This window comes from Physeter macrocephalus, chromosome 19, assembly GCF_002837175.3.
Source record: "Physeter macrocephalus isolate SW-GA chromosome 19, ASM283717v5, whole genome shotgun sequence".
NCBI lineage: Eukaryota > Metazoa > Chordata > Mammalia > Artiodactyla > Physeteridae > Physeter > Physeter macrocephalus.
Window position 1 is genome coordinate 18,388,192 of NC_041232.1, and position 14,271 is coordinate 18,402,462.

The following is a 14,271-nucleotide window of genomic DNA, read 5'->3' on the forward strand; positions in this document are numbered from 1 at the left end:
GGATTCGCCTCCCCGCCAGACCCGGGAAAGGGATGGTAGGCAGGCAACAGAAAAGAGAGGCACAAAAATCCACAAAGCAAGACCCAGTCTCTGCAGAGCTGGGCATCCCAGCAGCAAACTGGCCTATCTGAAGAATGTGCATTTGACCTTGTTAAAACACCTACCTGCCCACTGAATATGGTTCAAAGTGGTTCCCAGGAAACCCTTGGACGAGGTCCCTCAACACTGGGGCTATTAAAAAGGTCAGATGCATACACAGTGGCTAAGACTTTGACTCATGTATGTGATTCCATGCAGACCAAGGCCTGGAAACAAGACCAAGAAAGGCACGAACCCTGGGCACAGAGCATCTGCTTCTTTGAGATGTTTCTTTAGGGTCCGGGCATGACAACCCTCTCTGGGAAAAAAGTCAACTCCAAGGCAAAGCCCAAGAAGACCAGGTGTGGTCTATCCATACAATGGAATATGATTAAGCCATAAAAAGGAACAAAGCACTGACAAATACCACGAGGTAGATGAACTTTGAAGACACGATGTTAAGTGAAAGAAGCCAGACCAAAAGGACATTTTATATGATTCCATTTACATAAAACATCCAGAACAGGCAAATCCGTAGAGAAAGAAAGCAGACCAGTGACTGCCAGAGGCTGGGAAGGGGGAATGGGGTGTGACTGCTACTGAGTATGGGGTTTCTTTCTGGGGTGATGAGAATGTCTTAGAATTAGAAGTGACGGCTGCACAACACTGTGAACGTGCTCAATGCCACTGAACTGTGCACTTTGTGTATGTGGATTATATCTCAATTAAAAAAAAAAAAAGAGAGAGAAGAAATATTTGAAGAACTATAAGAGAAAAGAAGAAGTCGGCCATTTTTGCCCCAGTTTCCCACTCTCAGACCTGTCTCAAATGCCTGGGGACTCTGGGTCAAGTTCCAGCAAGGAAGAGCCAGTGCTTTTCAGAGGAACCTCACGGAATGGAACAGAGCACAGCAGAGGGCCCATTGTCAGGTGTCTGAGCCTTGGCCCCTGCTCCTAGGGCATGGGGCTGGGGGTGGGATGCAGTGTCTGAGAAACCATCAAGGAGAAAAGGGGACCCTCCCCCCAGCCACAAGCAGACATTGAGGCAGAACTCAGACAGTCCCTGGGGGACTCACAGACACCGGCTTCCTCGGGGTCCTACATCACATCTGGGGTCCCCACATGGTCAAGACCTGACCTACCTTCCAAGGTCCAGCCCCCCTGCTCCAAACCACCACAACAACCATGAAATCCCCCCACTCCCTCACATCCCTTCATACACGTGGGAAGAAGGAAGAGGCACGGTTCCTGACATCTCACGGTGCTTTCTCAAGAGATACTTCCTCTTCAACAGGGGGTTTCGGCTGTCACCAGCCTGGAGGTGAACAGAAACTCCCGGGGCTCTGGGTGGGGCTCTCGCAGGCACCCCCTGCCCTGCAGAACCAGGACCAAGACCCGGCTTGAGGCAGGGAGCAGGAGGGACAAGGGACCAGGAAGGACTTCGGAATGACCGTCCCGTGCGCCCCAAGCACCAGGCAGAGCTCGGGGGCCAGTGTGGCCACGAGAAGAAAAGGAAGCCGCCTCACCCGCGTTCTGTCCTCGATCTCGTAGATCCGCAGCTGCATGGGCACGTTGAAGCTGTGCAGAATGTTTCCGCCGAACACCAGAGAGTCTACGGGGGTGTAGACTGCATGGATCCAGCCTGGGGTGGGGAGGGCACAGAGAGGGTCAGCCACTGGCCCTTTGGGGCCCCTCACTATGCCCACATGCAGGAGGGCGCAGGAAGCCCAGGTGAGCACCCAGGGCCAGAGGGAGGATGCTCGGGCTGCCTGATGCAGAGGGCTGAGCTCCTGGCTGTCCTAGAGGACCCAGACCCGCAGCCCCACTGACTGCTGCTGGCAGTGACCCCTGGCTAGCTCAAGTCGGTCCTGGGCAGCTGCAGACCAACCCTCTTGTCCTGAAGACCTTGGTGATGAAGTGTTACAATGGACCTGGCTACAGCAGCCAACAGAGAGGCAGGCCCTGTCCCTCTCCCCTGCAGGCCAGGGAGCTGAAAACCCCTCACTCAGGCTACTCATATGTCCTTAAGCCTTTTCCTCATCATCCCGGAGACCGTCCGTCTCAGGAGGTGTCAAGGATTGCTCGGGGCCACAACTAAGGGTCGTGACATCCCACCAGAACCCAGATGCTTCCTCTGCCCGAAGCCACCCCCTGCCATCAAAATCCTCCAAGGCCCACTTCCAGGTGGTCTCCTCAGCCACACGACACCTGCATCCCCGTATCAGTTCTGCTTCTGTGCTGCCCTATAACTGCTGACAAGTCTCTCTCCTGCCGACCGCAGCTTATTAACACCTTGGGGCACGGCTTTTTCATCTCCCTGAGCTCCTGGCCCAAAGGCTGGCACTGCAGTCATGAGAAGTATAATTGAGGATTACCTTTGTGCCAGGCACTGGCCTGAGGGCTTTACAGGGCTCCTCTCATTTAATCCTCACAAGATCCCTACAAGGTACATGTGACATTCACCCCCAAATTACGGATGAGAAGACTGAGGCACAGAAAAGTGAAGTCACTTATAAGGATTGGAACCCAGGGAGTTGGCCTCCGCTTGGTCCATGAAGGCTAGAGACAAAGCGAGCCGCCTAAATCCTTCAATGGACTGAACGTGTGTCCAGCGCTCTACAGTCCTCCATGCAGCTCCTGGCTACCATACTGGACAGTGCAGAGCGAGGGGAGGGGTGGCATTATAACCCACTCCCATTTACAGATGCTGAAACCCAGGCTCCGAGAAGGAAGTCACTTGCTGAATGATGTCACAAGCAGGTGAGTGACAGCGGCTCCACTTTTAACCGCCATGCCGCACTGCCGCTGCATCAGAGGCTTATTAGCACAGGCCTGGGAGTCCCGGGAGACAGGCCTGCGAACACGGAGGGGAGGCAAAAAGGGAACCAAGAAAGACAGAGGCGAAGACAAGGACAGACAGAGGCCGAGGGGGACTCACGGTGAAAGACAGAGGGTCAGCAGAGGGGAAAGGGGACAGACAGGGGCAACCTGAGATCCCAAGCCTTCTCCACAACTCTGAGCCTAATTCATTCGCTCGGAAGCAAAGTATAGAGGCCTCCCCGCCCACGCCAAGCGGGAGCAGTTCCAGCCTCTTTCCTCGGCGAGCCGAGCACGCCAGCCCTGAGTCATGGGCAGCGATGGGTGGCCGCGGCTGCCAGGAGCCGGGCTGCCACCTGGGGAGAGAGCTCGGAGGCTGCGAGGTCACTGCTGGCATCTGTGTCAACACTCTGGGCGGCGGGCCCTCCCCTGCTGGGGACGATCGGTGGGACAGAGCTGCTGGTGCTGGGGGAGGGCAGGGGAAACCCGCCAGCCGGGAGCACGGGAGCGAAGGCTTTATGTCACGGCTTCTGCGGTTACCCGCCCACAGCTCTGGCCGCCGCTCTGCCCGCCGGGTGTGCCCTTGCGGAGCTACCTGGGCCCTGCCCCCCACCCCGCCCCGTGCAGCAGTGCGGCTGCGCCTCTAAAGTCCCGGTTTCCCGGTTTCTGGGACTTCCCTGGCGATCCAGTGGTTAAGACTCCGCGCCTCCACTGCAGGCAGCACAAGTTCTATCCCTGGTCCAGGAACCAAGATCCTGCAGGCCCCGCGGCGAGGCCAAAAAAAAAAACAAGTCCCGGTCTCCACATCTGCTTCAGCCTCTCCGCCTCAGCTGTGTACCAGCTGATATTCTCAACTGTACATTTTTTTTTTGTTTCTACCAAGCGGAGCCACACTGTCTATTACTATTGTTGTTACCACCACCAGCATTATTTAAGCAACATTTCCTAAGACTGGGACCTAGGACAGCCGGGTTCAAGCACATGCTCGTGGTGGGGTGAAGCCTGAATGGGACAAAGATTCCTGGGTCCCTTTCCTATGCTCCTCGCATGCCCACCGCATGCCTACGAAAGCCCGTGTCCGGGGGCCCGGGTTGGAGACTGTCTCCAGTGCTGATTCACCACGTGGCCTGGGGCACCTGACTGTCCCCTCTCCTGGCCTCCATGTGCCCGTGTGAAACGAAGAACACCGCTGCTTCCCTTGTAAGAACTCAAACCGTGTAAGCAACTGCCGCTGATATTCGTGGTGGTCCCGTCCATCACGAGGGCTTTGGAAAGAACGGCACCCTCGTGAATCTGCATTCATCAGCCCCGGACTCTCCCTTCTGGAAACGCAGACTCACTTGACTTACATCTGTTCCCCTGATGTGAGAGGTGCTGTTGCGAGGAGAGGGGCAGGGAATCTGTACTGACATTCCAGGGGTTCTAGAAGCTTCTCTCCACTCTCTTCTCCTCCCCAGGCCGGTGCCTCGCAGGTAGGTCAGGCAGCCTGGCCTGGATTAGAGTCACTGCTCAGCCCCTGCCCCCAGCCCTCCTCACATCTGCTCCGTTACTTAAACTCTTGCTTCTAGAACTTCCCTAGTGGTGCAGTGGTTAAGACTCGGCGCTTCCACCGCAGGGGACGCTCGTTCCATTCCTGGTCGGGGAACTAAGATCCCACATGCGGTGCAGTGCAGCCAAACAATTTTAAAAATTTAAAAAAAAAAAAAAAAGATTAAAAAAAAATTTTTTTTTAAATAAACACTTGCCTCCGGAAGAACCAGGGAGTGGAAATAACAGCCTTCAGAAGCCCCATCTGAACCCACCCTCCCAATACTCGTTCACTGCATCCCAGGAAGCACGAGAGAGCAATTGTTCCCAGACTGCACCGAGGATGCTGGCATCTGCCTCCTGCTTCCAGGCCAGAGTCTCCAACAACAGGAAGGCGATAACAGAGGCTATAAGGCCAAGCGACAAGGGACAGATCCAGTCACAGAAGGAAAGCAGGCGACCCACAAAACCAACTGACAGGTATTCTCTGGGACATGAAGGGCCGAGAAGGCCGCGGGGGCACATGGTGTCTGACCCACAGCCCAAACGCTCAGGGTTCGGAATGAAAAGGCCCCTGACCCACACTTGTGTGGGTGCTGCAGGGATAAACCCAAAGGTCCCAGAACTCAGGGGTGCCTCACAGAGGCCCACGGCCTGCTTCCTTCAGGAGCATCCACGAACTCCCTGTGCTGGCCCAAGCCCGAGGCTGGGCGCTGTGGCTGCCAGGATGGCCTCTCCTCTCTGGGACCTCATAGCTGGTACCAGGGGCCCAAACTGCCAGGCCACGGGCTGCGTCAGACCCAGGGGCATGTATGGTTTGACCCACCTGTGTTATCAAAATGGGGAAATTTCGGGCTTCCCTGGTGGCGCAGTGCTTAAGAACCCGCCTGCCAACGCAGGGGACACGGGTTCGAGCCCTGGTCCGGGATGATCCCACATGCCGCGGAGCAGCTAAGTCCATGCGCCACAACCACCGGGCCTGCGCACCTAGAGCCCGTGCTCCGCAACAAGAGAAGCCACCGCAGTGAGAAGCCCGCGCACCGCAACGGAGAGTAGCCCCCGCTCGCCGCAACTAGAGAAAGCCTGCACACAGCAACGAAGACCCAATGCGGCCAAAAACTAAAACAAAAAAAGGCCGCGGGGGCACATGGTGTCTGACCCACAGCCCAAACGCTCAGGGTTCGGAATGAAAAGGCCCCTGACCCACACTTGTGTGGGTGCTGCAGGGATAAACCCAAAGGTCCCAGAACTCAGGGGTGCCTCACAGAGGCCCACGGCCTGCTTCCTTCAGGAGCATCCACGAACTCCCTGTGCTGGCCCAAGCCCGAGGCTGGGCGCTGTGGCTGCCAGGATGGCCTCTCCTCTCTGGGACCTCATAGCTGGTACCAGGGGCCCAAACTGCCAGGCCACGGGCTGCGTCAGACCCAGGGGCATGTATGGTTTGACCCACCTGTGTTATCAAAATGGGGAAATTTCGGGCTTCCCTGGTGGCGCAGTGCTTAAGAACCCGCCTGCCAACGCAGGGGACACGGGTTCGAGCCCTGGTCCGGGATGATCCCACATGCCGCGGAGCAGCTAAGTCCATGCGCCACAACCACCGGGCCTGCGCACCTAGAGCCCGTGCTCCGCAACAAGAGAAGCCACCGCAGTGAGAAGCCCGCGCACCGCAACGGAGAGTAGCCCCCGCTCGCCGCAACTAGAGAAAGCCTGCACACAGCAACGAAGACCCAATGCGGCCAAAAACTAAAACAAAAAAAAAAAAAAAAAAATCAATTTTTTTTTTTAAAATGGGGAAATTTCACAAGGCTATCTGAACTGCTTTCCTCTGCAGAAAAATGAGAAGATGGGTCCACCAGGCCCTCCAGCCCTAACTGGCTGGAGCTGAGCAGCAATTCCCCAGTTTCCCAGAGCCCCTCCACCCCAGCCTGCTTCACTGCCAGCCCTTCTCGGCTCTGTACCCATTTTACAGATAGATCATCTCAGGTCTAAGCCATGTTATACTGTTAAGTAGCTAGGAGTTACTGTTTCTCAGACTTGCCCAAGTCTAAGAAATACCTGGGGCTACTGTGAATTTTACTACAAGGCAAGGATGGGAAATACTTTCAGGCCAGCCCAAGCCACGGACCCCAGGGTCCTTCCCAAGGCCCTGTACTGGGCTCCACCATCCTGCTGCTACCTGGCTGGACATACGCTCACAATGGGGTGTACATCTCACGTCCTCCCCAGCACGTGCCGCACTGCCAAGTGGACCCTTAAGAAAGTTTATTAAATGAGCACATAATTCTCCCAAACTCACACAGCCGAGAAGGCGGACCAGATCCCAAGCCTGCTGATTCCCAGGCTGACAGGGAACCAGGTGGGTTCTGAAACTAGACACACCTGGGTTCTCATCCTGCCCTGTCACTTATTAACTGTGTGACCTTGGACTAGTTTGTTCACCTCTCTGGGCCTCAGGAGCCTTCACTTTTAAAAAGGGGTTGGGGGCTTCCCTGGTGGCGCAGTGGTTGAGAGTCCGCCTGCCGATGCAGGGGACACGGGTTCGTGCCCCGGTCCGGGAAGATCCCACATGCCGCGGAGCGGCTGGGCCCGTGAGCCACGGCCGCTGAGCCTGCGCGTCCGGGGCCTGTGCTCCGCAACGGGAGAGGCCACAGCAGTGAGAGGCCCGCATACCATAAAAACAAACAAACAAACAAAAAAAAAAGGGGGTTGGGAGTGGGGGTGGGGGGATGTTTCCTTACATTCTTACGGAGAAGTGATGTACATAAAATGACTGTTGCTCAGTAAGGCAAGTTATTACTATTAACTACAGTTCACCTGGGCAGGTGAAGCCAGAGGGGGAATTGGCCATAGGTCAGGTCAAGGGAAGGAAAAAGATGTCACCAGTTCCACTGCTGAGTTCCAACTCCAGTTTTCCTTACTCCTAATGATCAGGCTGAATCTTGGTGACTCCCGGGCCACTCCCAGCTCTGACTCTGACTCTGTGTGGCCTGGCGAGGCAACTGTATTCCCACCTCCTCCACCTTCGAGAGCTGGCCAGCTCAACGGGACAACCCAAGCCCCTTTCTCCAGGTCATCTTACTCCTCAGTCACCTTCAACAGTCTTCCTCTTCCAGGCAGCTTTCCTGGACTAACCAGGAATGAGGCCTGAAGAACCACCACCTCTGAAGCATAGCTAGCACCCAACCCCTTCACTCTCAGACAAAAGAAGAAAAAGATAAACCAAGTCTCACAAAGATACTGTGACATTTAAAATCTTCCTAACCCAATGGCATCCACGAGCTTTCACAGAGCTGATGGGGAGGCTTGAGGCCAGTGTGAGGTAGGGCACATCTAAGGTCACACTGTGGAGGTGAAAACCCAGGTCAGAGGTGGGAAATGCCAGAATTAGATTCTCCACTTTCCACGCCCAAAAGCTCACGAGCCGTGGCGGGATTTCCCAAGGCTCTCTCCCCAAAGCCACATCCCAGCTACCACAAATCTCAGATGTGTGTCTGGTTCAGAGGGTGTGAGGACCCAAGATGCTCACCTAGTTCAGTGACTCCAAAACTCTGGTCCTTTAGTTTTCACTGGTTGACAACAAAATAAGAAAAATGAAGATGGTATAGATTCTCATAAACTCAAACCCATCAAATTTCAAGTAGTGACTGTCCTTTATTCTGGAATTATGTACTCCCATCTTTTTTAGTGTCAGAATAGTCTTCCTGTCATGAAACATCAGCAAAAGTAGCTGACAGGTTGTTTCTTTAAATTATTGCCCATATTTAGCAAAATTACAAGATAATAACGTTGATATCAGTTCCCAACTTTTTTTTTTTTAACTTCATGAAATCAATGTCTGGGAACCACATGTACACCCTGCCCTTGAGAAGGTGACAAATTCCAACTGTCCCTTTTTTGCTTCTCAAAACCCAGGAAAAAAATCCTGGTGTCTCACTCAAGACTGTTAGGGCCAAAAGTCTTGGCTGAGTTCTAAATAGCCTCCTACCAGCTGCAGTTCAAATCCACGTCCCCTCCCCTCCTGCCTTCAACACACAGTCACAACCCTGCTGGGGCTTAGATGCTGCTTCTTGAGACCTTTTCCAACTTGCTTAAGGCACCAAAATTAACACCCTTCCCATCCCAGATCGGGGGAAAGCAATGGGCCACCTCCCTGTTCTGAAAAAGGCCCTGCGAGAAAAACGCCTGTCTTCCCAGAGAGGCTAAGGAGGCCTGCACTCAGGGGACAGAGTTGGGAGGGATCTTGAGGATCCCAGAGTTCAGCCTCACCCTGCCCCCACTGTACAGATGGGACAGCTGAGGCACAGAGAGGGGACGAGATCAGGCCAAAGTCCCAAAGACAGCAGCAAGGCCAAGAGCACGCCAGCCTCCCTTTGAATCTACCAGGGCCAATCTTCCAACACCTGCAGAGCGGCCTTGAACACGCTGCAGGATACCACCTCCTTCCAGGTGTGCTCCATAAATGCCGCCCACCAACTGCAATTCCGTCCTGTCCCAAGCAGCACTCCCTCCCCTCCCGGAGTCAAGCAGCTCCAAGGATGGACCTGGGGTCCTGACAACAAAGTCACCCCCACTAAACCCCGCCACCTCCAAATCCCAAACTTCCCTAATAGTGAAATCTCTGCCCAACCTTCTAGAAGAGCCCACGTGTGCAGGTGCCATCCCCATGGTGGGAACTGCCACGACAACCGCTCCCCTTTCAATTGACACTGACTTGATGTCCAGACCCAAGGCCAACTCCAGTCCAGCTCTCAGAAACTTAAGTGTGACCAGCTTCTCCATCCAATGGATCTTAGTGGCCTCAAAGGAGGCCTTGGACCCTAAGATCCAAGCTTCCACTCAGTGGCAATTTCCCTGCAGGCTCCTTGGCATATGGCATCTACTTGTGTACCTCCAGTGACGGGGAGCTCAGTGCCTAGCAGAGCAACTCATTCCAATACCACTTGGTTATACCTCGTCTTCCAAGATACGATCCTTCAGCTGGCTGATGGCCATTACCATACACCTTCACTTCCTGGGTAAAACAACCCAATTCCTCCTTCAAATTCACCTCACCTGATGTGGTATCCAGACTCTTCTCTCTCTCGAGGTTGACTTACCCAGGAGGGTAAGTCATTACAACCCATGAGGAACACGATCTCCTACATGTGGCCTGACCCTCTCACTCTATACAGTGGGACTGTCACCTCCCTCCTGCTGGGTAAAACACTTCCACTAAAATGCAGCCTAAAATTCCCAGGTCATCTGCCACATCCACTAGTGACTCAGCCTGTAACTGGCCAAAAGCCCTCAGCTCATCTCCCAGGAGCGGTAGGCAAATAGGTCTCGGTTCACTCAGTCCTCACTACCACCCTGTGAAGTCTTCCATTTTACAGATGAGAACATTGAGGCACTGAGATTAAGTCATTTCCAGGAAGTCAGGCTTGTAAGCAGCAGAGCAGGAATTTGAATTAGGGCGGGGTTTTCTGGCCCCAGGGCCCATGCTCTTAATTATTGCCCTCTGCTATAGTTGTAGTTAATTTTTTTTTTTTTTTTTGAAAGGGGAGAGTCCAAGTACAGAAATTGACCTTGATCCCAATTACATTTCACCTTGTTCTGCAGGAGGGCGGGGTTTTCTGGCCCCAGGGCCCATGCTCTTAATTATTGCCCTCTGCTATAGTTGTAGTTAATTTTTTTTTTTTTTTTTTGAAAGGGGAGAGTCCAAGTACAGAAATTGACCTTGATCCCAATTACATTTCACCTTGTTCTGCAGGAAGGAAGCTGCCACTCTGGGCGCATTCCCCTCTTACCCTCTTCCCCTGGGCCACCTCTCCCTTCTCCCCTCCCCAGCCGTCAGGATAAAGTTGCCCCTCCCCTCCCCACGGGACCACCCTCATCCTCACCCTCAGAAATCTCAGCAGGACATCTTGGAGGAAGGCATTCAAACGTCCACTGAGGGAGGGCCCTCAGGAGGCTTTCTCCCCAAGAGAGAATTCTAGCCCACAGGCAGGAAAAAACAGGTAAGATGTGAGAGGCTATTTTTCCATGCAGCCTGAGGCCTGCTTCTCTCCTTCTCTCAGGGACTGCCAAGGGCAAGGAGGCCCAGAGAAACCCCATCAATTGGCCTAAACGCCTGGCTGAGGCCACCGGGCCAACAGGAGGCTGCTAAGAGTCAGTGGCCGAGCAAGAGCCCAGTGCCAGCCTCCCGGGAACCTACCGGAAGGGATGAAAAACGTGTAGCCCTGTTTCAGCTCAATTCTTTGGCATCGCTCCACACGGTCTCCCAGGAAGATGTCGCTCTGTTTGCCTGACAGCACCCACTCCTCGTACAGTGCCAAATTGTGCAAGGTTGGAGGAATCAGCCAAAAGATCTTAGGAGGAAAAGGAAGCAATCAGTTAAAGATCCAAGCCAAAGTCTCTGATTTCTTCCAGGCTCTGCCACAACCGAGAAGACAGCCCCACCTGCCTGGGAGCAGGGAGGATGGGGGAGGACACATCCCCGGGGACCCTTCCAGGACCAGGCCCCAAGGGTCTCTGGGGTGGCAGAGAAGGCTGTGCCGCCCTTCTGGGACACCCCTTGCCCGCCTTTAGAGAACCTCCGTTCCAGCTGAAACACCAGGGTGGGAAGACTTCCTGGACTGAGTGGAACATTCTTTCTCCTGAGCCGTGGGCTTGTCAGGGAGGTGGGGGAAGGAGAAGAAGGGGAATTTCCTAAGTTGTAGGATAAAATGGCCCAATAAATAAAACCAGCTTGTGCTGGCTCTGGAGAAGGGAGAAAAACATCTGGAACCAAGAGGGATGACTTCCTACCCGGAATTTCTTCCAATATATTCGGTTAAGACAAATGCACACGCAGACCCAGAGGAGCAGGGCAGCACACATGTATTCCCAAGGAGTACCCACATCCATGCAGGGACCCCTAGGTGCCCACGTGGACATGCACACAGGAGCAGACACAGCAGGAGCGCCCTGAACAAATGCCCCACGTCCTTTCTCTGGGTGATGTCTGTCCCTCATGTCAACCGTTCCTGCAGGCAACTAGACTTTTAAGTTAAAAGGTCCCAGTGCTGGAGCGGAAATTATAGCTGGGGGAAATGAATGCTGGAGGTTCTTGGGAGCCAAATCTGGAGTTCTAATCTGGCCCAAGATGCGCAGGACACTGGACTGGGTAAGCAGGTGTGAAAGGGTGACCAGATGTGATGCAAAAGAGTTGACCTTGACCTTTCCCTCCAGAAGAAGACAGAGGGTGAGAAAGTCCTCACAGGGTGGGGTCTGGCTGGGGCGGAGGCAGAAGCAGAAAGGTGAGCGAGCCCCTCCATGCACAAACAGCCAGGCATGTACAGAGATTTGAAGAGACTCAACTCACCTTCCCACCCCGGAAAACATGGTACCAAACGGAAGTGCCTCCAAAGTCGATGTGGAAGTCAGTGAAACAACCTTTCACGCTCATCAGACAGTACCTGCAGCACAGAAGCGGGGAAGCAGAAATCAATTCAATGCCTGACTCACAGGAGGTGAGCAAACAGCTTCAGAGATGCTTGACCTGCTGCCCCTTTTATAAACGCTGACACTGGGGAATTTTCTTTTTTTTTAGACCCAAATCTAATCGGAGTTCCCCATGGGGGAAGCCCCTGTGATCAGGTGGCGAATCTCAAGCATTGGCTACCTGCCCCCAAGGCTGGGAGAGGCATTTTTGTTTTCAGGTTCCTGCGAGAGAGCTGGCAACCCACAGGCCACTTGGTTCCTTCCTCGCAGCCGGTTTTTATTCTTGCCCCACCCCTGCCTCCTACCCAAGCAAGAGGCTTCATTTCTGCCCCTTCCAGCTCCTATACCTGCAGTTCTCCCAAGCTGCCAGGCCCCTTTGCAGCAGCTGGACCCTCTGGAATTCAGCTGTAAACCACCTGCATAGCTTGCCAATTACTAGTCCCCATTCATCTCCTCATTCATTCGACAATCATGTACTGGGCTTCCCTGGTGGCGCAGTGGTTGAGAGTCCGCCTGCCGATGCAGGGGACACAGGTTCGTGCCCCGGTCCGGGAAGATCCCACATGTCGCGGAGCGGCTGGGCCCGTGAGCCATGGCCGCTGAGCCTGCACGTCCGGAGCCTGTGCTCCGCAACGGGAGAGGCCACGACAGTGAGAGGGCCGCATACCGCAAAAAAAAGAAAACAACAATCATGTACTGAGAGCCAACCAGTGGTCCAGCCCAGACCTAGGCATGGCACTTAGAGAAACGCAAAAGACCACTGCCATTAAGGATGAAACACTCTTAAGGGAGCACTACCCTGGGAAAGTTAAATGGCAAGACGAACTGCAAATGATTGCAAAGTAAGCAATGCAGCTGAAAGTACAAGGGTACCAGCCGTAAAAGACCAGTGTCTAATTCCACGTATGAAATGTCCAGAGTAGGCAGATCTACAGAGACAGAGAGCAGGTTAGCGGTGGCCAGAGGCTGGGGGTGTTGGGAGGAAATGGGGAGTGACTGCGAATGGGTACAGGGCTTCGTTGTGGGGTGACAAAAATGTTCCAAAATTGATGGTGGTTGCACAACTCTGTAAACATACTAAAAAACATTGAATTGTACACTTTAAGTGAATGAATGGTATGTGAACTGTACCTCAATAAAGCTGCTAAAAAAAAAAAAGTAAAGCGATAAAGACCCTGGGGGTGGGGGTGGGGGTGGGGTGGAGTGGCAGACAGGGAAGGAAGGAGTCAAAGAGGGAGAGCGCGGCCCTGAGCGGCTTGGACAGAGGGAGGGCAGTCGGGAGAAGAAACCTGCCAGCAGCCCCCCTTCTAAGCTCTAGCAACTGCCAGACAACCCACCCTTCCTTACAGGAACTCACCCGTCCCCTCCCTCCTCCCTCCACTTGCTGCCCTCCTAGGGGTGGGCAGAGCTTAGAAGGAGGGGGGACAGACAGGCTTCCAGGTCCGGGCCTGGCAGTGCCAGGGCCCCCTCCCTCTCACCCACCCCTTCCCCCAAGAGCCACAAGAGCACGGCTGGGGCAGTCCCCCACGGCTCACGCTCCCACACCTTGGCACCTCCGGAGGCCCGCATACACATGCTTACCCCACTGACCTCTTTTCCCCGCTGCACTTTGCTTTTCCATGGTTTGGGAAGAGGAGAGGAATGGGGCGGGGTCGGGGTCGGGCAGGGAGGAGCCAGCAGCCTGAGAGGAGATAATGGTGGGGGCCAGGGGGGACGTGAGCTGGGCTGGTTAGGAGGCTGGAGGGTTCCAGGCGCCCCCTCCCTCTGGTTGCCTCTTGCACCTCACATTCAGGTGGACCCGGGGCTCGGCAGTATGCAGGCGGCGTGCCCCGCGTCCCTCCTCCGGATAGGCTGGAAGGAGCCTTAACCATGTGTTTGCAGGAGGCTGACAAATCAGAAGGCCTTCCTGCACATCAGAGCCCCGCTGCCTAGCAACCCCATCGGAGGGGTGTAGTTGACAGCACAGGACGCAGCCCTGTCACGAAGACAGGCGCGGGCTGTGCTGCTGGCGCTGGGGTTGTTAAAGTCCCAGCTCCGGCTCCAGCTCCGGCTCCACACCCCGCTGCCTCCTCCCAGCCCACCCAAGCCAGGTCCCCACTCTAAAGGCCTGGGTGATTCTCTTCTCTCCAAGGAACTGGAGGGGTAGGGGGCCTGCTAAAGCCCCAGTCCACCCCACCCCCATGGACCACGCCGGCCTCTTCTCTCCAAGCACCACTTCAAAATATTAGTCCTCATTTTCCTAAAATCACTCTTCCTCTCGGTTTTCTTCTTCTCTTTCTTTAATCTAACCTTGGTTTCCACCTCCTCCAGGCCTGAGCAGAACACAGTCCAGGGAAAACAATTTAAGTGTTTGTGGGGTGGAGAAAGGCGAGGTGTTTCCTTCGGTCTG

General features: G+C 54.5%; 1 protein-coding gene across 1 annotated transcript in view; it reads right to left on the reverse strand.

Annotated features, from left to right (window-relative positions):
* KDM2B (lysine demethylase 2B) overlaps positions 1 to 13,457 on the reverse strand; it is a 64,329-nt gene extending 50,872 nt beyond the window's left edge. The window contains exons 1-5 of the mRNA XM_055080717.1: positions 13,418 to 13,457; positions 12,748 to 12,811; positions 11,764 to 11,857; positions 10,615 to 10,768; positions 1,604 to 1,719 (exon numbers count right to left, since the gene is read on the reverse strand). Coding sequence (XP_054936692.1) covers positions 1,604 to 1,719; positions 10,615 to 10,768; positions 11,764 to 11,857; positions 12,748 to 12,811; positions 13,418 to 13,457 — 468 coding nt within the window. The remainder of the gene's footprint in view (positions 1 to 1,603; positions 1,720 to 10,614; positions 10,769 to 11,763; positions 11,858 to 12,747; positions 12,812 to 13,417) is intronic.
* Between the last annotated feature and the right edge of the window lie 814 nt (positions 13,458 to 14,271).